Source organism: Meriones unguiculatus, chromosome 1 (assembly GCF_030254825.1).
Source record: "Meriones unguiculatus strain TT.TT164.6M chromosome 1, Bangor_MerUng_6.1, whole genome shotgun sequence".
In the NCBI taxonomy this organism is placed as follows: Eukaryota; Metazoa; Chordata; class Mammalia; order Rodentia; family Muridae; genus Meriones; species Meriones unguiculatus.
The window spans coordinates 145,621,626-145,649,185 of record NC_083349.1 but is presented as its reverse complement, the minus strand read 5'-3'; the positions used below and the strand labels follow the sequence as shown (position 1 = coordinate 145,649,185).

Here is a 27,560-nt window from a genome sequence, read left to right as displayed (position 1 = left end):
TTTACACAGGGAGGAAGTCTGAATGAAGTCTGAAAACTCTTGCTGTGATGTTTTGGCTGGTTGGCTTTGATAGGACATTCTAGCTGCATGTTAAATGATGGGGAAAGCTTTTCGTCCTCACCCTTCCTCTCTGACGACACGGGTAGTGCTATTGGTGGAATGAGCCAGGTGATGCCTTCAGGAGGAGGCAGGTGCTGCCGGGACCACTGAGGTTCATGGCATGAAATGGTAATGATCTAGATCCTAGAGTCGGCTTGATGGGACCATGAAGTTTCAAGAGCATCGGTGAGGAATCTTGGATGCAGTATGAGTAGTAAAGCTGATTAAGCAATCAAGCATTCGAGACAGCGGTGGGAGATCCTGAACCTTCAGGGCAAGTCTCAAGTCCAATAAGAAGATGATTAGAGAGAGATGGGACACACGAAGTTGTTAAAAACTTGTGCTAAAATATACTGGCACAACACATGCCATTTTAACGATAGTTAAGAATATGGAACCATTGTTTGGTGGTTTAATACACTTTGCTGGGTACCCATCCATCTCCAAAAACTGGTCAGTATTTGAGACAAAAATCATTTCCATTAAACAGCTCTCCTTTCTCCTCTAATCTCTAGATTCTACATTCCAGCCCTTGAATTGGTACTTAGGGTCCTCAAATAAGTGGAGTATGATATCTTAAAAGTGGTTGATTTTTATTTGCTGTCCTCTCTACAAGTCCATGAATGCTATAGCTCATACCTTCCCTGTGGTGTCCAAATAATACCTGTGTGTTGGGGTAGGCTAGTCCTACTTATTGATCCAGTAATGGCTAATTAGTCAGTCCCAGGTCTTAGACCTAGTGAACAGTGTTACTGTGAATGTTGGTGTGCAATGAAAAGTTTTACTCAACATGCAGACTTATAAAGCCTTCATTCTACTCTCAGAGGTTGTGAGGTGCACAAAGATGATGGTCTAGCACGTTTAGGACTCCTGCTTGGTCTCTGTCAGGGGTCTAGCAGGTAAGAGTCACTTTGGGACCCCAGTCAACTTTGAATTACTGGTCTCTTTAATGGGATATTTAATAATTGCACAAATTCTCATATTTATGGGTGTTTCAGTTTGGGTCTGTTTCAAGTATTGTAATGCTCATTTCTTCAGGCGCATCTTTGGGCACGTGAGCAGTTGTTACTTGAAAATTGATTCTAGATGGTGAAACGGTGGGACAAAGGTAGGGCTCCCTTTCTGTTTTGGTGGAGGGAGACTGCCAGGTTTCAATTCCAAACTGTCCACACATTTATCTTTATGCTGCCTGCATTGCTTACCTATTAAGTTGCAGGTTCTATGTATTGTATAAACTATATCTATAGAAATGGAAAAGAGCTTTCAGTTATTCTGCTTGTTCAACAGCTTTCAGTTTCTCTATGTAGATAATCACTTCTGTTTAAGTAAATTTAGTTTTTCTTTCAAGTGATATTAAAATGTGTGCTTAAATTTTTACTTGGGAAGCATGGGCAGTGGATCTTTGTGATTTTTGAGGCCAGCCTGCTCTACATAGTGAGATCCAGACCAGCCAGAGCTACATAGTAGCACCTTGTTTTAAAAATTTACGTGTGGCTTCTTAGGATTTTTGTCTTCATTTGGTAACTCTTTAGTTGTCTTTTTAAAGGGAGTCCAGGGTTTCAGGTTCAGAAAGTGATGACTGAACACGTGATTTTGATGCTTTGATAGTTTCCCTCCTAATGGATGGGAGAGGGTGTCCATTTGAAGTTTAGTGATTAGTGATGTGAAACACATTTGCATGACTATTGGTATAGTTTTACCTATTCTGAATCAAATTGCTTCTCTTTGTTGCTGATTTTTTGGAGTTTCTGATAGTCAAGATGATTATTTATAATGTGTCTTTATAGCTCTGCCCTTCCCCTAACGGGTAATCAATCAGAAAAGGAAAATGCTGTGTGAGCCCACTTGTAAAAGGCACTTAAATTAATTCAAATCCTATAGACAGTTAGGGAGTTGATCTCCTCATAGCAGTAGAGAGAAGAAAGGTTAATACTTGGAGGAAAGGGGAAAGAAGGGGTGGAGAAAGGCTGCCCATTGGGCACTAAGTTAGATTATAAGACAAATGAGTTCTAGTGATGAAAATGCGGGACATATAAACAATGGAATGTTATTTAGTTACAACGAAAGAAGGAATCGTGAGGTCTGTAGGGCAATGGATGGACGTGGAAAGCGTAATATCAATGAGATGGCCATACTCAAGAACAGACGTTTTCCAGTGTATAACGACCCTATAAGGGCCCTAGCCTATAATGTCCCAAGAGCGAGGTCTTTCCTTCTGGGCCTGGACAGAACACTTGCAGCTCTTCCAGAGGTCCTGGGTTTTCTTCCCAACACCCACACAGTGGCTCAAAACCATCTGTAACTCCAGTGGCAGGGGCTTGAGTGCCACCTTCTGGCCTCTGAAGATGCTGGGTACCTATGTGGTTGCATAGATATGCATGTGGGCAAGCCTAAAAATCTCAGTTGGAGGTCAGCCTGGTCTATATAACAAGTTCCAGGCCAGCGAAGGCTAGATAATGCAACCCTGTCTCAAATAGCAAAACAAAAACGATGGGGTGGAAAGAAAGGCCTCAGGATAGGAAGTAGACTAATGATTGCCAGGGGAAGTGAGCTGCTTATTTGACTCCTAGGATTTCAGTGTTAAAAGACTGAAAAGCATTATGGAGACAGATGTGGTGACGGTCTGAACTGTGCGATTAAAGGTAGCCATTTGTTAGGACAGAGCCGCCACATGGCGAGGGGAGCACGATTGCAGTATCTATCTTGTAGTTTAACTGAATTTACAACAAATTCAGTCTCTCAAATTCATTTTTTGCTGGGGGTCTTCCTTATCAGGGAAGGGTTGGAGGGCCCTGCTGACAGGGTGCCTGCAGAGCAGATGAGGGGAGGAAGTAAGTTAGAGGAATTTAGCAGCCCTGACTTCCAGCAGCCAGGCTGCTTCTGGGGCGCTGGCTTTCTAGCAGCCCAGCTCTGTGGCTCTGACTTAAGCAGTCAGGTGCTGCTTTATTTATACAAGGTTTGCAGAACAAAGACAGACTAATTATAACCCAAGTAGTAGAGTGTGTGTTTGACTTTTCATTACAAGTCCAGGATTGCAGGCTCAGTTGCAATTAGAAATTAGAAACAGAACAGATCATCATCATCATCATCATCATCATCACTATAACACCAATTTAAAGCGTTTAGAGACTGTCTCTTCTAAAGCAAATACATTTAATATGTGACAGTCTGCTTTTAGGCTGGCAATGTTTGCTGTTTGAGAACACTCCAGACAAACGGAAAATATCTGAATAGGTCTTTTTGTGAATAACAAATACTAATGCCTAACTCCTTTAACTATATGTTTCATCATTTCCACTATAAAGCAGAAAAAGTATATTTTAGTCACTCTTTCTTATTTCTGAATTTTATTCCTTCAGAAGTGTACCCTATCTTTAAACTACATTTTCTTTTCTTTTTTTTTAAGATTTATTTATTTCTTTATGTATATGAATGGTCTGTTTTCATGCATACCAGAAGAGGGAATCAGATTCCTTATATGTGGTTGCTGGGAGTTGAACTCAGGACCTCCAGAAGAGCAGTCAGTGCTCTTAACCACTGGGCCATCTCACCAGCCCCTAGACTATGTTTTCAAAAATCTGTAAGCCTTGACTAAGAGAGGCCTAATGAAAGAGGCCTTGACTCTGAAATCCATTCTTCTGGCTAGTCAGAGTGTATCAACTGTCCCTGTTTACCCTGCACCAATTATGCTGTTTGAGTTAGCTCAGGGGCAGATACCCCAAGAAGATCCCTGGAGTAATGGCCTCATCTAGCCATGTGCTTCTCTGTGCTTAATGATCTCCAGGGCATAAGGTATTCTTTCAAATAGTGGCCAGATGAAGTTAATTATAGGACTTTCCTAAAAAAGACTCAGATGTAATTTTTCTCAGGAAAAGATGTAAATGGAATCATAATGCAGAAAGTCCCCAAAAATGCTTCACACGGAGACCAAAACTGAGAAGCTACAGGCCAGGGATGGCAGCCATCAAGGCAGCTGTGCTGGCTTCACGACTCTCCCTGTTCCCAGCGGGTGTGGCTGTGCCGATCTCTTACATGTGTATCCCTGAAACTTTCAGTATGTGTTATGTAGGAGCCATTCTGATTTTCTGAGTTTCCTGTGAGCCTTTTGAAAGCTTTGTCGTCGACGTTGCTGTTCTGTGTGAATATAACCCTCTAGTGGAGCAGTTTTCGACCTGTGAGCTGAGACCCCTTTGGGGTCTATTACAGCACCCACATGGCGCCGCACAACCACCTATAACTTCACTGCCAGGGTATCTGATGCCCTCTTCTGGTTTCCATGGGACTGCATGTACATTGTTCATAGGAATACATGTGGGCATTTTTTTTTTTTTTTGAGACAGGGTTTCTCTTGTGTGGTCTTGGCTGTCCTGGACTCACTTTGTAGACCAGGGAGGACTTGAACTCAGATCTGCCTGACTCTACCTCCCAGAGTGCTGGGATAGAGGTGTGCGCTTCCACACCTGGCCTGTCTTTCTTTGTAAAGTTTATTTATTTTTTTAATGTAATCACCTTACAGACTGATTCCAGCCCCAGCCTCATGCTCCCTTTCCCCCCATACTCCTGTCTTCTCAGAAGGGGAGAATCCCCAGGGGTACCATCTCTCCCTGGCATCTCAAGCTACGGCAGGACTAAGCTCATCCTGCTTTCCCTTCCACTGAGGCCCGACAAGTCAGCCCAGCTAAGGGGAAGGGACCAAAGGCAGGCAGGCAGCACCGAGCCTCTACTCCTATTGCTATGGAACCCACAAGATGACCATGCTATACCCCTGCTGCATATGTGGAGGGGTCTAGGTTCAGCCCATGCATGCTCTTTGGTTGGTGGTTTGGTCTCTGTGACACCCCCTGCTGCAAATAGGCCCAGGTCAGTTTACTGTAGGTCTTTTTGTGATGTCCTTGACCCCTTGAGCTCCCTCAATCCTTCCTCCCACTCTTCCTCAAAACTCCCTGAGCTCAGCCTATTCTCTGGCTGTGGGTCTCTGCATCTGTTTCCTCAGCTGTTGAAGTCTCTCAGGAGTCAGTTATGTGAGGCTCCTGTCTGCAAACATAGCAGAGTATCATTAATAGTGTCAGGGTTGACCCTCTCCCATGGGATGGGTCTCCAGTTGGGCCAGGCATTGGTTTGTCATTTTCACAGTCCCTGCTCCTTCTTTATCCCTGCACTTCCTGTAGCTGAGGCAAATGTTGGTGGAGAGTTTTACGGGTGTGTTGGTGTCCCCATCCATCTGCTGGAAGCCTCGCCTGGCCACACAAAGTGGCGACTTCAGGTTCTCTATCCCCAGCTGCTAGGAGCTAGGGTCACCCCCCAGACTCCCAGGAGCCCCCCGTCTGAGATGTCACAGGTTGTTCTCTCTCCTGGTCTCCCCACTCCCACCCTCCACTCCCTCCTCCCTTCTGCCCCCCTCTGCACTTCTGATACCAAATATTTTTGACTTATTAAGGATAGACCAAACATTGTTTTAAAACATCCAGTATCAAACAGTGTGTTAATATTCATATAGAGGTTCTCCTAAAGCCATTCAGTTGAGATGTGTCCCTAGGAGTATATGGTGGCAGGCACAAAGGCAAAAATTGTCAACCGTTCTTTCTTGGCTCTATTGATAAACTTCACTGCTTTATTGACTTTTTTTTTTTTCAGTTGGTTCATTCTCTGACTGTGGTCTTAGTGTAAAGCTATTGTTTTTTTTTTTTTTTTTTTTTTTTTTTTTTTTTTTTACTTATTGAAACAGGGTTTCTCTGTGTACCCTGGCTGTTCTGGAACTTGCTCTGCAGATCTGCAGACCAGGCTGACCTTGAGCTCAGATTCTTTTGCCTCTGCCTCCAAGTGCTTGGATAAAAGGTACGTGCCACAACTGCCCAGCCATTAAGTTAACAGATTCACGTAAATTATAGTGAAAGAGTAAAGGATGAAGCCACATATATCTGAAGGAAGGAATGTATAATGTCAATAATTTGAGCCTTTTTTAAGTTGTTGAGACTGGACTCTCATGTCATTCTTCCTCAGGTGTCACTTATTTCTTGAAGATTTATTAGCCTCTATACTCTGAGCTTACTGTCCAACATGGCAGACTCACCTGACTATGACTTACTGCAGTATTTGCAAAATCTCAGTGATGAAGAGTTCCTGACATTTAAAGAGCTTCTCAGGGAAGAGCCAAAGAAATTTCATCTGAAACCAATCTCCTGGACTCAGATTGAGAAAGCTTCCAAAGAAGATCTGGTAACGCTATTGAACACGCATTATCCAGGATGGACATGGGAGGTGGTGGTGAGCCTGTTTCAACAGGTCAATCGGAATGACCTCTCAAATATGGTTCAGAGGCAGAGGAGAGGTGAGTGTGGAGAGAAAGGGGGACACCTGGAGAAAGCTAGTCAAGTAGGAGCTGCTGCTGCTTTTCCTCCTCTTAATATTCTCTCAGTTCTGTCCCAACTGCAGTTTCCCCTCCCTCCACTCCTCCAGTTGTCCCTCCCCTCCTCCAGTCCTTCCTCCCCCACATATATTGGTCCTCCACTTACCTTCAGAAAAGAGCAGACCTCCCAGGAATAGCAGCCAAGTACAGCGTGACTGGTCACAACGAGCCGAGGCACAAACCCTCATATGGGGCTGGAGGAGGCAACACAGTAGGAGGAAAAGGGTCCCAAGAGCATGTAAAATTGTCAAGACACCTGCACTCTCAGTCTTGAGTCCCACAAGAACACCAAGCTAACAACTATCATGTGAAGGAGATTCACTGTTGCATGACAGCCTACCTGTCCCAATGGTTAGGGAAAGGTTGAAGAAACCAATAGGTGTTATGTATAGATCATCCTTTAACTGAGGTAGGAGAGGGTGTCCTGATGCACAGGACCATTACCAAAAAAGCAAAAACCAAAACCAATCAAAAAAACAACCAAAAAAATAACCCCAAAACCAAAATGTGTAGGATGGATTGAAACAAATAAGGCAGATCCTAACATTTCTTCAGCTAGCCAAGATAACTGTTCTTTTTGCTTTTTAAAAACTAGCACACAGAACAATACATTATGGCATTTCTCTACCTTCCTTTTTCTGTCTCCCCCTTATTTTGTTTGCTCTTTCTGTCTTTGAAAATACCTCACTGTGTAGCTCAGGCTGGCTTCAGTCGCTATGTGGACCAGACTTGGCTTGAACTCATGATTTCCTGCTTCAGCTTCTTGAGTTCTGGGGTTACAGGTACACAGTGTGACATAGTTAGCTATGATGGAAGTCTATCATAGTACTTACTCATGCTTTTAACCAGACATGAAGTGCTAAGAAGAGGCCTTCATCTCCTTTCATAGAGACTTTCTCTTTATTTCCTATGAATTTCTCAAGGCAGCAGAGGGATTTATAACCTTAGAGTAGCTCCTAGTGGGGCATATCAAAATCCTTCTGGAGGGATTTCATCTCACATTTCATCTAAGTCCTCTCCATGTCCAAAGTTGTCTGTTGTTCATACATACAGCCTTTGGCAGAACATACATCCTTTGGCAGAACCATGATTTAACAGGTGCTATATACGTCAGAAGTGTCCATCGAAAATAATCATGAATCTGGAACCGCATGCTTGTTTCGGCTCGTCCTTATGTGACTTGTCGTCAGGCTGCAGCAAGATGATCAGTGTCACTACATCTGTGACATCAGCTATTTGGCACAGAGCGATTAAACGCAAGACATTGGGAGGAGCTGGACACGGTTATCGCACCGGTTACTTTCGTGGTTCTCTGACTATGACTGAAAGCAATTCATGAAAGAAGGGTTTATTTTGGTTTATGGTTCCAAAGTGGTAGGGGTCTGCTATGACAAGAGGCATGACAGCACACAGGCATGGGGATAGGAGCAGGAAGCTGAGATCATGTCTCGACTACAAGCATGGGGCAGACAGAGTGACCTGGAACCGGGGTGAGGCTCTAAAATCTTAACGCCTGCCCCAAGCCACACCGTTCTCCAGCAAGGCCGCATTCCCTAAGCCACCCAAACTCACTGTGTCACAAACGTTTTACCGTAGTTTTTACACTTCCTGTTTTTAGGCTTATTTTTAATTACGTTTCTGTGTGGGAGTGACCATGTGGAGGTGTGCTGGGAGTGTAGGCTCCTGGGGGTCAGGGGTGTCATATCCTCTGCATCTTCAGTTGTAGGTGTTTGTGAGCCACTTGGTGTGGGTGCTAGGAACTTTATTCAGGTCCTCTGCAAAAGCGGTGTGCACTTTCAACCTGTGAGCTGCCGCTCCAACCCATAATTATGTATGTACTTATTTGTGAGAGTGTACAGTTGGGTAAATGTGGAGATCAGAGGGCGGGGATCCCCGGAGCTGAACCTAGAGGCAGTGGTTGTGTCAGTGCCAGGAGGTGACCCCGGGTCCTCTGGAAGAACAGCAAGTTCTCTTAACTTGCTGAACATTTCTAATGCACCAATCACTGACACAAGCCCCAGCAGATCTCAGAAGACAGTAGGCGCTTGCTCTCAGAAATCCTGATACCAGAAGAAGCTCATGAGAAAATATCAAGTTGTGGCATTGATCACGCACCAGTGGCCAGCTCACTACCTCCATGAATAACGAAAGAAACCCGTCCTCTTGATCTCACTTGGCTGAGGACATCGATCCAGATACATTAAATAACATATCTAATACTGTGAGACGCACATGATTTAACCCAGGCCAACCTGACACCCTGATCAGGAGTGTTACCCATAGATTCGACATCATATAGCCCCAAAGTTTGTTTCACTCTGTCTTGTTACCTGAAGCAAATCTTGCTTTGACTAAGCATGGAATTATAAACATTTTTATCAAACTGAAAATTTATAAATAGAACTCTTAAATGACTTACTGAAGATAGGAAAGGTTTAGACTAAATAGCACCATTCTGAGTCCTAACTCATGAAATTATGTACATATGAAGTACTTGCAGATTTTCTCCTGGTGAGGTGCCATGCCCTTCATAAATCTGTAATGCAATAGATACCCAGAATTTATGCTTTATAGTAGCAGTTACTTAGAGGTAAGTTTCCAATTTGGTCATAATGCTTTTACAGGCAATATGTCAAGTATATATTATAACCTTGGATATGGGAAATAACCAACGGAGGTTCTGGGGTTTGAGCCTCATGTTGGGTACTAAGATGATCCTGGCTAGCTGGGGAGTTAATTTTCTCCGAATTAAAGAATGGAACAGCAGGAAGAGTTCTAGGGATAGTGGAAGTAAAATTGATTTGCTTTATTGAATTTTAGGTAGAGAACGGTCCCTATATATGGAAGACAATTGATCTAGAAGGGTCCCAGGTTATTTGGTTTAACTACCGTTTGACTATCCCCTTCTCCTCTATTGGCACTGAAATATTCATATACACCCTTTAGCATGGGGGTTTGAGTCCCTGCTTCTGTTTCCAAGCTTCTGAAGAGTTACATGCACTACTGAGAGGTGTGGGTGTAGAAAGAACAGGCTGGTTGGGGGTAGAGTGGGTCCCTGACCATTCTTTGTTCATAGTGTAATGGGAAAAAAAACTGGCAGCAGGTGCAGGTGAAGAGAAATTGCATGGTAAGGGGTGGGTGGCTCTCCTCCCTTTTTTCCTCTTCTCAGGACCCATGGCCTCACTGGTCATCAAGATGTGTAGATGATTCATGGTCTAATACATTTAAATACTGTGTCTCATTCTCATGAGTATCCTATTCCTGACTGCCTTGTATTATGATTTCATCAAACTCAGATAAACAAACTAGATACAAAGAGCATATGAAGACTGCATTTCAACGTATATGGAACTTTGAAGCCAACACTCATATTCCTGATAGAAACTACCAAGTCATTATAGAGCCCCAGTACAGGGCACTGCAAGAGGTATTTTATTCTGAGTCAGAACCAGTCACGGCGGTGGTCCTAGGTGTTACAGGAGAAGGAAAAACCGTCTTCTTAAGAAAAGCCATGTTGGACTGGGCATCAGGAAGGTTATGGCAGAACAGGTTTAGGTATGTTTTCTTCATCCCTGTCTTTACGCTTAACAATATCACAGAGTTCAGTTTAGCTAGCCTCGTCTCAACCCAGTTACCTGAGTCTTCAGAGACAGTGGAGGACATTTTATCCCATCCGAGGAGAATCTTGTTTATCCTGGATGGATTTGACTACCTGAAATTTGACTTGGAACTTAGGACAAACTTGTCTGATGACTGGAGGGAAAGCCTACCAACACAAATTGTCTTTAGCAGTTTGCTTCAGAAAAAAATGCTTCCAGAAGCCTCTCTGCTGCTTGAATTGGGAAACCGAAGTCTGCCCAAAATCGGTCTCTTGCTGCAGTATCCACGGGAGATAACTATTGGAGGGTTTAGCGAGGAGTCTATAGAGTTCTACTGCATGTCCTTCTTTGACTATCATGGGCAGGGCTCAGAAGTCTATCATCATTTCAAACAGAATCCACCATTTCTGGTTTTATGCCGGAGTCCTTATCTATGCTGGTTGTTCTGTAGCTCTTTAAAGTGGCAGATAGACAGGGGAGGTGATGTGGTCTTGGTTGGTGGCACAGATACAGCTACATACACAAGCTTTTTGGTGAACGCATTCAAATCAATGTTTGCCAATGTTCAATCTAATCAGAACAGAGCCAGGTTAAAGACCCTGTGTACCTTGGCTGTAGAGGGAATGTGGACACAGGAATTTGTGTTTGACTTCGAGGATCTCAGGAAGAACGGGATATCCGAACATGAAAGGGTAATGTGGCTGAGAATGAAATTTTTCCGGAATCGGGGCAGGAGCTTCGCCTTTTATCATCCTGATCTACAGTCATACTTTGCTGCACTGTTCTACTTCCTCGGAAAAGACACAGACAAACCTCGTTCAGTCATTGGAAGCCTATCTCAACTCCTAAGAGAATTGTTTGCTCATGGACAGACCCGATGGCTCAAGACAGGAATATTTCTGTTTGGAATTACTGCTGAAAGAGTCACCTCCATGCTCAGACCGTGCTTTGGGCTTATACCATCCAGAGAGATAAAACAGGAGATCATTAACTACCTTAAAAGTCTCAGTCAGCAAGAGAACAATGAGAAATTGTCGAGTCCCCTGAATTTGGTCAGCTGTCTACTTGACAGCCAGGAGGAAAGATTTGTAACACAAGTGATGAATGTATTTGAAGAAATGACTGTTGATATTAGTAATTCTGATGTAGTAACAGATCTTTCATACGGTCTGCTGAAAGCCACAAAATTAAAGAAACTTCACCTTCATATAGAAAAGAGAGTTTTTCCGGAAGTGTTTGATCCAGAATATTTTACCTCAGAATCATTTGAACAGAGTAAAACGTGAGTATACCTCTGAACCTTCTTCTGTTCTTCATTTTGCCTCCATGCCCACCACATTATTGTATAGGTGTATTTGCGTGCATGCTGTATCCATGTGAATTCATGATGAACTCAGAGGATGATGTGAGTTGTCTTTCTCTATTTTCTGCCTTAAACCCTTTAGACAGTCTCTTACCATTTTGACTCGGCAAACCGATCAGTAAGATATCAGGATCTAGATCTACTGTCTCCATTTTCTAAGGCTGGGGCATACCTTCAAGCAATCATGGCCAGCTTTTTATGTCAGGAATGCAGACATGAACTCAGTTTCTCATGCTTGCACAGCAAATACCCTTACCCACTGATCCCTCTCTCCAGCACAGTCTTGTGTAAGTTCTTGTATGTCTGAGGGTTTAGATGGCATAGTCAGAAAGACTTTGTTGAGTCTTAACACTGCTGTTTAGAGCTATGTAGCTCTGAACAGCCATGTCTTGAGTTCCTCCATTCATACAAAGAACAAATTTGCCACAGGGCCAATGTGAGGTGGAAATGTGAACAGCTTCATTGCAGCATCTGACCCCTTTCCTTCATCCGTGGAATGTTCAGTGTCCTGGTGACACGAGGGGATTCTGGGAACTCGTGTGCTCTTTTAGATTGTGCTTATACGACCTTGCTCTAGTTAACTTGCCCTGCAGTGAATTTAGGCTGCTAGCTCATACTTGATCTTTCAAATGTGTAATTTTTTACTGATATTATTGAGCATAGCTTTTCCACCCTAATTCACACAGAGATGTTTTCTGACTAAAACAGGAGGCATTAGAGAACAGAGTAAGGTTGAGTGTCTTCAGCAGTGAGATGTAGATGTTAACAATGAGTCTTCTATAGAAACTCAATTCTGGTTTATCTCCTCTCAATCCATGCTTCATTATAATTTTTATCCAATGTATTCATTTGTAATTTTATACCAATATATAGTGCATTCTGATACTCTCCCCTTCTACTCAGCTCTGTTTCCCTTCTACACCATCACTCCAACTTCTTTACACATTCCTTTCTCTCTTATTTCAATTTTGATTTTTTGATTTAATTTTAATTTTTATATGAATTACAATGTATTCACTTTGTATCCCAGCTGTAGCCCCCTCTCTCATCCCCTCCCAACCCCACCCTCTCTCCCTCATCTCCTCCCAACCCCACCCTCTCTCCCTCATCTCTTCCCATGCTCCTCTCCAAGTCCACTGATAGGGGAGGTCCTCTTTCCTTTCTATCTGACCATAACCTATAAGGTCTCCTCTGGAGGGGACAAGAGCTCCACAGGGGAGCAACAGAACCAAATCCCTTTCTCATATTCATGACTTCTTGTTTTGTCAGTTATCTAGTTTAACTAGGGATATCAGTTTGTGCATGGGTTTCCACTGTGCATTCGACCCTGGTGTGCTCACTTGTGGGTCCAACACTGAAGATTGCTGGTCCTCCCCCAGAAGGCAATAGTTCAGCAAGGAGGGGTAGAGCTGGGTGAGCCTCTCCCCGGTGTTATTATATCAGGCCTGGTCTTTTGCAGGCCAGTGAAGGCATCTGTACCTGCTGTGGGATCAAGACTTCTGTACTAGGCCCAGAAGATGGAATTTTATAGCCCACAGTCCCTTCTTCTCTTCTTCTCTCCCCTCCCCTCCTCTCCCCTCCCCTCCTCTCCCCTCCCCTCCTTTCCTCTCCCCTCTCCTCCCCTCCTCTCCTCTCCCTTCCCCTCCTGTCCCCTTTTCTTTCTCCCCTCCCCCTCCTCCCCCTTTTTCCTGTCTCTTCTTTCCTCCCCTCTCCCCTTCCTTCTCTCCTCCTCTCTCCTCTCCCCTCTTCCCTCTTCTTTCCTCTCTCCTCTTTCTTTTTTAGAGCTTTATTTGTATTTCATGTGTATGAGTGTTTCACCTGGGTGTATGTCTGTATACCATGTGAGTACAATGCCTCTGGTGTCCACAAGGGTTCTGAGAATCAAACTTGGGCCCTCTGCAAGACCACCAAGTGGGTCTTGACCTCTGATCTATCTAACCAGGGATCTTTCTTAATCACTATGCTGTGTTGACCCATTTTACTTGGATGAATTCCCTGTGTCAAGGGTAACTGACCGCTTTGAGGGGATTGGGAGTGATCTGCCTATCTTAGGAGTGTCTTGAATTGAATTTAGTAACTAGAGACTGATGCTGTGTTGTCTCATTGCAGAATTGCAACTGAACATTGGGCTATATTATGCAGGATGTTCTATAGCTTGCATGTATTGGATCTGGACAGCTGTCATTTCAATGAAGAGGCCATTCAGATTCTCTGTGATTCTATGTCTCCATCTCACACAATGCCTCTGGATGTTTTTGAGCTCCAAAGCTTGTTGTAAGTTTGATAGTCACCCATCTTTTAAGCAGATAGAAAAAAAAAAAACCTCTCTTCCTTGTGGAGGAAACTAATGCATAGATAAATGCAGAACTAACATCCAAAGTAGCAAATACAATAGTACCCGAGTCACAAAGTTTTCCATGTCACACACACACATCTGACATATATAGTCTATAAATGCCTAAACATCTAGTGTATGTGTACTAAAGTAACACACAACAGGAATTTCTGTATTTTAGGGACTGCAATGAATGTGAATTGAAGGTCTGATTTTAAATTGTGTTTAATTGGGTGTATGTGTGTGCGTCTGAGCTGGGTCCTGTGGAGTTGGAGTTGTTCTTAGTTGTGAGCTTCCCGCAGTGGGTGCTGGGAACTGAACTCCAGTGCTCTTAACCATTGAGCCCTCTGCCCAGCCCAATGTCCCTTTCTTAGTCATCCTGCTGACATCTGTTCATTAGCCTAAGGAAACTTGGCCAGGTGTAAGTTTGGCTACATTTTTCCAACCTTGAAAATGGAATAAATATAAAAAGCAAACAGTTTGCTCCTAATTTTCTTGATTTTTAGAACCCAGTCTATGAAAATTATAGATAATAATGCCTTAAAAATTGGTGCGTATTAAAGGAGGTGGTGGTGGCAGCGCGCCCTTTAACCCCAGCACTAGGGGGGGCAGATAGAGGTGGACCACTGGGGTTGAAACCAGCCTAGTCTACAGAGTGAGTTTCAGGACAGCTACACAGTGAGACCCTGTTTCACAAAGCAAACGAAGAACAGGAAAACATAAGTACTTAAAGAGCAATGGGTCCTTCCCTTGGGATACACAGCTGGGAACATTAGTACAAAGAAAGTGTCTGTGTTGTGCATAAGCTGTTGTTCTGGTTTGGTTTCTGTTTCTTTGATAAACACCATGATCAAAAGCTTCCTGGGGGAGAAAAGTGTTTACTTAATTTTACCACTCCTAAGTCCATCACCAAGAGGGATCAGGGCAGGAACCTGAAGCAGGAACTAAAGCAGAGACCATAATGGACTGCTGCTTACTGGAGTGTCTCCCCATGGCCTGTCTACAACCTTTCTTATTCAGATTAGAGATACATGCCCAGGGGTAATGCTTCTCACATTGGCATTTCTATACCAATTACTGACCAAGAAAATTCCCCACAGACATGCCAGTCTGATGGAGGCAATTCCTGAATTCAGGTTCCTTTTCCCTAGATAATGTCAAGTTGACAGCCTTGATTAGCTATGACAGGCAATTTTCAGAGTTTAATGTGAGAGCGAGTCTCCTTAGAATGTTCTAGGTGTTAGACAGACATGGGGGAATGGAAGAAAAGGGATAGGTCTGAGTAGCTTGACCGTGGTGCTTGTCTGGCACCTGGAGATAACCAGGGACACCTCTCCTGGGGTGACCAGAATGCCCAAACAACCATGGCATGTAAGAGGAAGTGTGGGCAAGGATGTCCGCAGGTTGGTTCGCCGTGGACCCACACATCCCGGTATACCATGCCTTTTGGCCTTATTCTGCAGGTGTTCCTTCATGACTAACTTCGGAGATGGTTCGTTATTTCACACGTTTTTAAAGCTGCCTCAGCTGAGATCCCTGAACCTGTATGGCACTAACCTCTCAAAGGATGTGGTTGAGAATCTGTGCTCTGCTCTGAAATACTCAACATGTAGTGTGAAGGAGTTACTGTAAGTCCATTGTCCACACTCGGGGCGGGGGGGGGTCACGATTTCTTTAAACCCCCGTTTAAGGCTGAACTGTGAAAGTTGTGCTTTGCATTAGCACATGTGGTACAAACTGAGTTCCATTTTGACAGTTTCTTTTTCTCTTTGTTAAGCATGTTTGCAAGTGTGCATGTGTGCAGGAGTCTGTATGTGGGTACCTTTAAAAGCAAGAGGGAATCAGATGCAGTTGTGAGCTACCTGGTGTGGGTGCCTGGAACTGAACTCTAGTCCTGTCCAAGCAGCAAGTGTTCATAGCTGCTGATCCATCTCTCTAGCTCTCACATTATGATATGTTCACCCACTTTGCACTTTGCACTCATTCGCTTATATTCTGTTGGTGTTCATTTCCTTAAAATTTTTCCCTTTGTATTTTTTGATTTTTTTCTAATGTTTTGAATATCAACATAATAGCACATCTGGTTTCTATTACATTCATTTATTTACTTAGTGTATGGAGCAGGCACCCATAGATGTCAGAGGTCAACTTGCAGAAGCACTTTGTAAAAACTGTCAGCACAGAGACAATCTATAAATAAAAGTCCCATGAGGACTTTGATGGAAGGCTAGAGACGAAATTACAGGAGGCAGCCACGCAACTGGGCTATGTGAAAATAGCATGAACAGGAGTTGAAGTTGGCAGGGTACTGATGTCCTGTTTTGAAGCGATGTGATAGCTCAGATGGGAGTTTATCTCCATTGGCATTTGTGGTAATGCTGGCTTACAATAAGCAATGTACAGTTTGGCCTTTTCCTCCAGCTGGGTAAAGGAGAGACAAACCTTTGCAGTTTCATGACAGTTAGTGGTAGTAGCAGGACCATTTCTATGATGTTTGTTTGGTCCGTTGCCTTGATTCCCAACACGAAACTTCCAACCTCTGGGCGTTTTCCAGGTGACAGGATCAACTTTTATTCTAAGAAGGTGATGTTTGGTGGAATACTGCATAGTGGCCAGTCCCCAGAAGACCCAAGCTAGGACTATGTTCTGTAACTATTATTCTCATCTCCTGTCCTCAGTGTTAAGATAAATTTGGAGTCAGCCAGTCATACTTATATGGTAAAGCCTCCATTTAAAATCTCCCAAAGTGCAGAGTAGTACCCTGCTTAACATTAACTGTCAATTTGACCTGAAGAAGAACGTCTCAGTTAGGTAATTATCTTTATTAAGGTGATATGTGTTAGGCATATCGGTGATCGATTCCCTTGATTGTTAATTGACATAAGAGGGTTCAGGCTACTCTGAGTGGGTGTGGTTCACCGGGCAGGTGGGTCTGGTCATTATAAGAAGTCTAGCTAGCTAAGCATGAACCAGCAAGCAGCTCCATGATTCTTACATCTAGGTTCCCTGCTCTGCCTTCCTAAATGATAGACTGACCCGGAAGGGCAAGCCAAACCGTTTCCTTGCTAAGTTGCTTTGGTCAGAGTGTTTTATCAGTGATAGAACAGGCATCGTCTGGTTCGGCAAACATACCCATGTGGAGCACTGTCCATCCACGCAGCAAAGGCTCTTACACTTGGGGTTTGTCCAGGTATTATCCATGCACATGGGCTCTGACTGTTCTATTAGCCATCATCATATCTTTTTTAAAAGATTTATTTATTGTGTATACAGTATTCTGCCTGCTTGTGTGTCTGTAGGCCAGAAGAGGGCACCAGATCTCACTATAGATGGCTGTAAGCTACCATGTGGTTCCTGGGAGTTGAACTCCGGACCTTTGGAAGAACGGCCAGTGCTCTTAACCTTTGAGCCGTTTCTCCAGACTCCCATTATCATATCTTTTAAATACACTAAACTGGCAAGTGGTATAACAAAGCCCGTAAGCTTTCTGTAAGTTAAACACAAGGAGTAGGCTGCAAGAATGTCAGTCTATCACTAGCTGGTCAGAAGCACAGATCAAATACAATCAGCTCTGTAACTGACACCTAAAAAATGGGTCCTAGAGAGTAAATGTCATCCATAGCTGAAAACCATTGGCTTGGGCATATTCCCAACCAGTAGAACTCTACAATTCACAAAGATAGTCACACAATTCTACTTATAAGTTAATCAAGCCCCTGATGTGGCTGTGGACTGGTATGTACAGGATCAGAATCTAGGGTGCTTTTTTCCCCAACAATAGACATTCTCACATAGACCTCCTAACGTTGTTATTCTAACCTGTGACATGTTCATCACATGTAGGTTGGGGAAATGTGACATCTCGAGTGAGGCATGTGGCATAATTGCTACTACCCTCATGTACTGCAAGGTAAAGCATCTCTCGCTGGTTGAAAATCCCTTGAAGAACAGAGGAGTGGTGTCACTGTGTGAACTCCTGAAGCGGCCAACCTGTGTCTTGGAGACATTGATGTGAGTTGGTGTGGGGGAGCATCCTCTGGAGATGTTGCGGAACCCTTTTCGTGGGTTCAGCCATCAGAAAGGTAGTCAGTGCTCACGAAGGACCTCGGGAGAACATGGGACGACGGGGCGTTAGACTCACTCCCATTCCTTGCCTCAGTTGCCATATCAGTAAGTGGAACAAATGTGAACATAGACACCATGACGCCAAGTTCAGACAAGGCAAGGCTAGTTCTGAAACTCCTTGTAGGTGATTTTTAGCTTAATGAGTGTGATCATTGTGGAAAATAAATAAGACCCTGGAAAGAGATTGGTTACTGGGCTATAGAGGAGAATATAAATAAGAAAAACGTTGATCTTCCCAAGGCAGGGCTTCCTCCATCTTACCTAGGTAAGGCACTGTGAGCTGCCTCCTGCCCGAGGTTAAGGTTCATTGCTCCTTGGTGCAGACTCATATTAGACAACTCACCGTTCCTTCAATCAAAGGCCTTAACAGGGAAGAGGCTCAAAGACACCTGGCTTCATGGGAAAGGAAGAGTCTGGAGACAAATCGCTGTCTCCCCTGGGATCATGTATGCATGTGGTAGCACGAACATGTGCAGCTTAGATAGGAGCATGCACACAAAATGTAAGAGCAGTGAATTTTGACCATTACAGACACCTGCTCATCAAAAGTATCTCTGACGTAAACTTCTGAGGAGCAGACCAGAAGTGTGTCATATTTCATATCTTTCATAATATTTGCATATTGTTGAGCCTTGGTGATGGTCCCTAAGTTCAGACATGAAATTTATTTGGATGGTGTATAAAAGTTGTGCACATGGCTTGGCAGTAGTTTTATATAATATTTTCAGTGCTTTTGTGGTGTGTTTTGACCTGGGCTTGGATACATGAGAGCAGTGGTAGAATTTCCTAATTATATCATGCGATTCTGAAAACATTTTGTATTTTGGAACATCAGGGATATCCATTTTTTCAATGAGGAATGCTTAATGTGCAGTAAAAATATACCCATTTTATGTGCACGCTTATGAGTTTATGGGTAACATGTTAGAACACGAGCCTGCAGAAGCCAGAAGAGGTCATGAGGCCTCTGGAACTGCAGGTATCGGAGGTTGAGAGCACCGTGCATGTGCTGTGTGGGTGCTTGAAACTGACCCCCAGGTCCTCTGCAAGATCAGCAAATGATCTGAAATGCTGAGCCATCTCTCCAGTCCTGAAGTGAAACCTATAACAGAAAAGCAGAAAAATGCACTATAAAAAGGTGAAGGCTGTTTCAGAAGAGGCAGGAAAATGACATTAGAAGACAAAATTATTTGGTTAAGTAATTACTAATTGATTGTATAGAGTAGACTGAATCGAATTATACGTGGTGATTAGTGATCATGAAGAGCGACATCAATCATGAATCGCTTTAAACATTTGTTCTTTAAAATCCTCGTCTTTAGCTCATGCAGGGAACAGGATTAGAAAAATCTATTTAAAATAACAGTAGCAGGCTGGAGTATTGCTAAATTGTTAAAAACACTTGCCGCTCATGATGGCCTGAGTTTGATCCCCAGAACCCATGACAGGATTAGTGACACACTGAAGAAGCGGAGACAGCAGGACCCCTGCGGCTCACTGGACAGCCATCCGAGTCTAATAAACGAGTTCCAGGCCAGTGAGAGAGCCCATCTCAAAGCAGGTGGCTGGTGTTCCAGAGCGTGACATCTGAGGTGGTCCTCTGACCTCCGCATTCACATGCACCTGTGTGGAGACAGACAGACAGACAGACAGACAGACAGACAGACAGACACACACACACACACACACACACACACTCTCTCTCTCTCTCTCTCGTCTACAACAAAGGACATAAAAACTTAAGAGAAGATATCCCACTAGGGCAGGATTCTGCGAGACGGCGACTTTCTGATATGGGTGGAAATATTCGTCGGTGGAGTGTTTTTGCAAATACGTTGATAGTTAGCACTCATTTTTGGAAATGTCTATGGTGATCTATACCATCAGCTTTCCAAACTGTTTGAAAATGTTTCCGTAAGTGGCGTGTGTATGTGTGTGCCAGAGTTGGTATACCCTTCCATCGTGTAGGACTGAACTCAAGCACTCAGACTTGGTGACAAGGGCCTCTAGCCATCTCACCAGCCCATTTTTTTTTTTTAAATGCAAAGTGGAAAGTCAGTACAGGAAGAACGAGAAAGCCTTGGCAGAGGCATGTGCTGGGCGTGAGCTGCTGACGTGTGGCCCTCTTCCAGGTTGTCTTACTGCTGTCTCACCTTCATTGCCTGTGGCCATCTCTACGAAGCCCTTTTGTGCAACAAACGCCTCTCTCTGCTTGATCTGGGGTCAAATTTCCTGGAAGATACCGGAGTGAATATTCTGTGTGAAGCTCTGAAAGATCCAGCGTGCCCTCTCCAGGAGTTGTGGTACGGCTGTGTTCTCATTCATTGATGGAAGTGCTATTTTGGATGTTGGCATAAAAGCACTAGGGGGGTATGAATGACAGTGTCGCCTCAGAATCTCTGTTGAAGCCTACCACCCGTGATAACCATTTTAAGACAGGGAGTCCTGGGTGATTGGGTCCTGAGGGTGTGTCCCCATGAGTGACTGCCCCGATAAAGAAGCCTCAGAGATGGCCTCAACCACTCCATCACAGGAGGACACAGACTCCATCACACCCAGAAAGATGGCACAGTGGTTGAGAGCACTTGTTACTGAGTCAGGAGGACCAGAATCTGGATCATCCGGGTCTGGTGGCTCACAATCACCTGTACCTCCAGTGCTCAGGGATCAATGTCCTTCCCTGGCCTTCCTGGGCATCCCCCAACATGGACACACACTCTCTCACAGGCACATGTGCACACACAAATAAAGGTTTATCTACGGGCCAGGAAATCGGGATTTCTCCAAATATTGTACCAGCTTATACCTTGATCTTGGGTTTCTAGCCTTTGGGACTGTGTGACAGACATATCGGCTGCCCATGAGCCATGCAGTCTAATGTTACAGCAGGCCAAACGGGTCTCCTTGAGAAAACAAGGCTCTGGTTATTTCAGCTGACACTTTTTGGCTGCTTAGCGCCTTGCTGACTCTAGTCTTAACCAAACCAGAGGTGTTGTCAGAAGGGGGGGGGGTTGTGTACTGCTCTTGAGTTGGAGCTGAATAACCCGCAGGGTTTTGTCAGGGCCAGTGGGAGCTTGGGAAGGTGATCTTTTTTGGGGAAGGCTGAGTGTAGTCCTCTGACAGAATTGAGGTGGCGTGCATGTGCGTAGATCAGGCACAGAGGTACTGTTTGTGTGCAAACGTCACAGTTTCTAAATCTTTATTGGCATTTTTGTTACGGCTGTGATTTGTGGAGGGCAGTAACACCCTTTGTCCTCATGTGGCAAACTGAAATCTCTCTAGAATCATTCCCTGGAGGATAAAATTCGTCCCTGCTTGACACACATTTTATACACATGTAAGTCCATATGAATATATACCTCCATCTTGAATCTAAAAATGTGTGTTTATGTATCTACATACCTGCCTTTCTCATATCTGCCACCTATCTGTCATGTATGAATTCCTACAGTTTAAAATTACACTGCCTTTACTCATGTACCATCCACCTCTCCAATAATCACCTGCATATCACCATCTGTTACCAATCAATCATATGTTCATTATCCATCTAACAAAGGTCAGCCTAATGTCTGTATTTAACATCTATGTTCCATCTGTATGTGCATCCTTTACCTATCTTATCCCTATTATCTCCCTTCCCTCCCTCAGCTTCTCTCGTAACCATGATTGAAAGTGCCATGGGAAACCATGAGCCTGAGGCTCAGACAGGATTTGAGGACATGCGATCATATTAAAAACGGGCAGAGGTTTACCACATGGTAACAGGCACACAGAAATATGAAGTCAGCGACGGGGTAGCCCCACTGATTTTCAGGGCACGTGTATTTTAGCCAGGAGGAAGCACCAGGTGAAGAGCTCAAAGCAGGAGAATGCAGCGAGCCAAAATGGAGCAGAGTACCCCAGATGGAGAAGCAGTGATGGAAGTGCTCCAGCATTTCCGGTCCATACAAATAGAAAGAAGCCAAAGTGCTAAGATGGAATCTCAGGGACTGGGGCTGTAGCTCAGCTGGTAGAATGCTTACCCAGCAAACACACAGCCCTGAGTTTGAGTCTCCAGCTCAGCCTTAAAAGAAGGTGTGATAACCATACACCTCAAATCTCAGCACTGGGAGATAGAGATAGGATGGTCAGAAGTTCAAGGTCATCCCCAGCTATGCAATGGGTCTGGAGCCACACTGGTTTATAGGAGGCCCTGTCTCAAAAAGGAAAGGTGCTCAATGAAAGAGAGGGAGAAGCAGTCTCCTCCAGAGGCAAACTCTGACATAGGATATCCAATTCGCTGGACACACGTACCTGCAAGCAAGGCTAAAGAGAGCTTGTGGGTTACATATACATGTGTGCATGCATGCAGACATAGCATGTGTGTACATGTGACAATGCAGAAGAGATTGTTAATTGGGGCATTGGGGGAGGGGTGGAGTGATGTAGATGCAGTGCTCGTGTTGAAGTTCTAAACTTGAAAGTTATGAACGGTGAATCCGGGCAAATCCATTGGTGAGTAAGTACGTTTGTGTGTGTGTCTTCCCAGGTTGTCTGGTTGCTACCTCACTTCAGAGTGTTGCGAGGCGATCTCTGGTGTCCTTACTTGCAATAGAAATCTAAAAACCCTGAAACTGGGCAATAATAACATACAGGACGCTGGAGTCAAACAGTTGTGTGAGGCTCTCAGGCATCGGGATTGTAAATTGCAGTGTCTCGGGTGAGTGTCTCGTCACCATGGGGAGGGGTCCCAACTCGATGAGAAAAAGCTATAGGGTTAATAGGGTTAAGAATTCCACCCAGCAGAGGCTCAGGAGTTCTGAGAAAACGTTAATGCATAAGGTCTTGTGCACGCAACAGTGGCCACTGTGAGTGAAATGCTCCTGTCAAGTCTCCCCCCATACCTGCTTTTTTTTAGTCTTCCCCCTCTTCTGTGGTGTTCCCCTGAGCCTTGTTTGGGGGAGGGGATGATAGAGAGGCCTCCTTTGAGGCTGAGTGCTCTGCAGTCACTCTCTGAACGTTGGCCAGCTGTGAGTCTCCATATTAACCAATCCAGTGCAAAAAGGGCTTCTTTAATGAGGCGTGAGAACTGAATTAGTGCAGAGGAATACTGCTATGCATTCAGAACAATGGTTCTTAACTTGTGGGTCACAACCCCTTTGGATTTGAGACCAGGATCTGCTCAGAGTTGTTACTGTGGACCTTTGGGGCTGTTGAGGTCTTTTCTCAGACACCTGAAACTGGTAATGAACAACAGTCTTTTTCTGGCACTTTCTCTGTCACAGGTTAGACATGTGTGAGTTCACGACTGACTGTTGTGAAGACCTGGCCTTGGCGCTCACCTCCTGCAAAACGCTGACCAGCCTGAACCTGGACTGGATAAGCTTGGACCACGCTGGGGTGGACGTGCTGTGCGAGGCTTTGAGTCACAAAGACTGTAACCTGAAGATGCTTGGGTGAGTGCACTGTCTCCATGGCCAAGGAACAGCTTGCTCAAGCTCAGTAACACGGGGCTGGGGAGTTCTGTCGTGAGGGTCCACCACAGCACCGCAGGACATCGAGGGCCATCCTTGATTCTGTACATTTGTGAGTATAACACTCTGGTGGCTAGGACTCCAAATGTCATCAGCATTTAAAAAATATCATTTCTTTAAAAAATGGCTGATGTTTAAAAATTGTCATTCAGCTCAAAAGAATAATGAGATCACAAGATGTATAGAAAAAGAGTGGAGTTGGAAGTAAAGCAAAAAGAAACCACATATTTCCTCCCATGGACCCTAGTCTAAAATGTGTACACACAGACACACACACAGACACACTCTGTATGTGGGTATCTAATAACATTTAGAAGAAACAAGAAAGGGTAAGAAGACAGATGCTTATCAATATGAGTTCATGTATAGTATACTTTGTATAATGGTCTCTCAAGGTATGACACATTTCAGTGCCCAATTTTTAAAGCTGTTTCCATTGTATGTATGAGTGTTTTGTCAATCCTCTGCCCTGCTGACTTGGATCCTTGAGCTATAGAGAATAGTACTAGGGCAAGGATAAGCTGTTGACAAGGTCTAGGGTGCAAGCACAGATGGTAAATGGAAGTGAGAACGCTCCAGTTGGGGCAGTATTGGCTGAAGGAGAGTCAGGAGCTGAAACAGGCAGCGGCTCTAAAAGAGCCTGGCATATCCATATCGGTGTTAACTCTGCAGTCAAAGGTGACATAACCCGGTTGTGGTCACCAGGCCAGGAAAAAGCAGACAGGAGGATAAAATTGAGGAAGCCAGCTGTACTTTTTCAGGGAGAGCTGTGTTCCAGTCAGAACTTGTGAAATTCAGGGTGGGGGGTGGGAACTAATGCCCAAAAATCTAAGGGAAATTTTCAAGAAAGAAAATGTATTTAACCATGTTGAGTGTTGACTGCTTAAGATCTTATATACATTTATATATACACATATATGTATATACACATAGACATACACATATAGATATATATTCACACACATATACACACATATACATATATATGATACATATATGGTGTGTGTGTATATGTTTGTGGTATATATGTATATACCAAAGCGGGAGTGTGATCTTACTCCCAAAGTTCAGAGAAAATTGAAGGACTAGGAAGATGGTAAGAGATGGGGAAGAATGCCACAAAGCAGCATCTTTTGGACTTGCCGAGGCAGCCATCCTCGTGAACTGCCAGTACCACTGGCTGACTACCCAAGACCTGCATGAGATCAAGCCAGTCCGGACTCCAACACGGAGAGGGGAGGTTCTCGTGAGACCCCATCCCCAGCTGAGGAGCTGCTGAGAGTCAGTTCTCTTCAGGGATGCAGCCCTGCTAGGTTGTGTATGCTCCAGAGGATGGGCACAGCCACGCATGTATGTTATCATTCTTTAGACTCAGTGAGCTGTCCGGCAGGAAAAGGGCAGAAAGTTAGGAAAGGCACGTGGGCAGGTCAGAGAGGAATGGGGAAAGGTTGTGATCAAAATACGTTGTATAGATAGGAAATCCTCAGAGTAAACATGTAGATTTTTAAAACGAGTGTAAAGGCAATAAGCATTGGGTAATTTTTAGTGTCTGTGACCCAATATTGTTTTAAGGTGAATTTAGTGATGATGGTGTGGGTAAAACAGGCAGTGAGAATGGGTGAGCATGGGGTGTGTTTTTGGGTAAGCTAAGGTGTAGGATTCGGCTTAACTGCCTCACAGAAGGTGAGTAGGGACAGAAAAGGGACAAGCTAAATACGAATAATTATGAGGTTGGTGACTACGAGTGTTTGTAAGTCTGGGAAAAGTAATGCTATACTAAGTTATAGTGCACCAAGAAGAAATGATAAACACGTGTAGGCAACGAATGGGTGAAAATGGGCATTTCTATTTTTACTTCAACATTTCTAACTTTAATCTTAACATCTAGGTAGATGCTTTATATGGATTTTTATATCCTATATATAGGATGTATAATATATATGTGTGTATATGTATGCATTTATATGTATGTGTGTATACACATATATGTACACATACATGCATGGGGCTTCTTACTCCCTGGGGGAGAATCCTGCTCTGTTCACACTCAGTACATTTTTCTCATTCCGTCCTAGGGAAGGTTAACAGAGGGAGTCATTGGTGTAAAGAGAGGCAAATGATTGCCAACAAAGCTTGAGATGGTGACATGGTGGGTGAAGACACTTGCCAGGCCTGACAACCAGGAACCCACCTGGCAGAAGGGGGAGGATGGACTCCCGTGAGCAGTCCTCTGACCCTCACGTGTGTGCTCTAGCGTGTGCCTGTCCAATACATGCAAATTAGTAAATGTAAGAAAATAAAGAGAACACTGTCTTTTCCACCCCAGACTGGACAAATCTGCATTATCTGAGGAATCACAGGCGCTGCTCCAAGCTGTGGAAAAGAGCAAAAGTAATCTGAATATTTTGCATTACCCGTGGGTTGAAGAGGAACGCGAGAAGAGGGGCGTTCGTCTAGTATGGAACAGCAAAAACTGATCGCGAAACAAAGGCTTTCCCTTTGTCCTGTTTCTCCTCTACACCTTGTCCCAAGTTGTACACCGTGGTACTGGTGGCTGGTTTGGGGGCTGTTCTTTCACCATATCCTCCCTCCACCCATCTTTACACCTCCCCTCACCACTTTGCAATATTTGGATAACCAATGCATTCAGTAAAGTCTAAGCATGTGTGAAAACATGGATGGTTTCCTTACTGAATGCCTGCCTTAAAGTGTTGGGTTTGAAACGGAGGGGACCCTCTTACAGCTCCGGTTGGGAATGGCGTTTTAACACGTCTACACTTGGAGTCATTTTCAAGTGTAACTCCCACCTGAACTTCCTGTCTGCATCCACGCCGTGATCTTGAGAGTCACGGACACTGCAGTGGAAGGCAGGAATGTAATATCTAGATTCCCTAATGGTTAAAATCGTGCATCCATCATTTCGGGAAAGTGATCTCCGTTTCTTTAAGTTCTCGGGACCAGACCTGAGGCTTGTCTTCTGTGCTGGGAAGATAATTCAGTGGTTGAAAGTGTTCCCTGCTCTTCAGAAGACTGGAGTTCAAACCCCAGCACATACGCTGTGAGGCTCAAAACTGCCCACAGCGCCAGCTCTGCTGTTGTGGTGTGCTCTCCCGGCCTCCACACGCAGCTACATGCATGCACACACAGACGCGCACACACAGAGACGCACCCGCAAACCTTTACACGTTAGCTGTTAGTCACTATGACCATTGCTGTAAATTACAGTAAATAGGTCAGTCCTGCTTAATAATTCAAAATTTAGTAATCTAAAGTCAGCAGTTCTGAACTCATGGTTTGTGAGAGGGGTTGCACGTCAGATATCCAGCATGTCAGATACTTACATTACGATCATGACAGCAGGAAAATTACAGGAGAGGAACTATAGCAACGAGGCACAGAGTAGGGCAGGCTGAGAGCCACTGAAGGATATGTAAGTTACGTTCTCTTCGAAACGGTATGTATCTGATGGTCGTGTGTGCAGCTGGTGTGCATATCTGTACCACGCGTGTACAGACGCCCTTGGAGACTGAGAGGCTCCACCCAGCAGCTGATGAAAACAGGTGGAGAGATGCACAGCCAAACGTGAGGGCTCGAGGAGTCGCCTGGGAGAGTTGACGCGCTGTCTGAGGGAGCCGGAGGGGTCAAGGACTCCACAAGAAGAGTTAACTAACCTGGGCCCACGGGGCTCACTGAGACGGAACCAGAGACTGGGCCTCCGCCCTTGCACACAGGTAGCAGATGTGCCGCCTGGTCTTCGTGTGGAGCCCTGACAACTGGACCGAACCGGCTTTGGCTCTGATGCCTCTCTTTGGATCCCTTTTGCCTTGTCTGGCCTCAGTGGGAGAGGGTGTGCCAGGGCGGGCTGGTACCTATGGTGCCTTCTCTAAGGAGAAGGAGAGGGGAGAACAGTAGCTTAGCAGGGAGGGTTTGTGAGACAGGGGAGGAAGGTGGGGACTGCAATCCGGATATAAATAATTTAAAAAGCCTGAAGTTACCTACGGAGGCCACCAGAGGGCACTAACCCCCCCTTCCCCCCCCTCCCCCCCCCCCCCCCGGGCGCTCGTGTGGGGGTGAGGACACTCCCATCTGCAAAACCACAAATGCTCTCATCTGCTGA

The 27,560-nt window shown here is 44.6% G+C and overlaps 1 protein-coding gene across 2 annotated transcripts; it reads left to right on the top strand.

Annotated features, from left to right (window-relative positions):
* The first annotated feature begins 6,156 nt into the window (after window positions 1-6,156).
* On the top strand, window positions 6,157-26,116 carry LOC110544634 (NACHT, LRR and PYD domains-containing protein 9B-like). Of its 2 annotated transcripts, XM_060368884.1 has the most exons (9): window positions 6,157-6,427; window positions 9,802-11,386; window positions 13,577-13,741; window positions 15,266-15,430; window positions 17,646-17,813; window positions 20,060-20,230; window positions 22,459-22,629; window positions 23,195-23,365; window positions 25,770-26,116. In XM_060368884.1, exons 1-9 carry the CDS (start codon window positions 6,157-6,159, stop codon window positions 25,918-25,920), a joined length of 3,018 nt encoding a protein of 1,005 aa, XP_060224867.1. In that variant the 3' UTR covers window positions 25,921-26,116. The 2 variants fall into 2 exon arrangements, with proteins under 2 accessions (XP_060224867.1, XP_060224875.1); XM_060368892.1 differs by lacking the exon at window positions 13,577-13,741.
* Window positions 26,117-27,560: the final 1,444 nt, after the last annotated feature.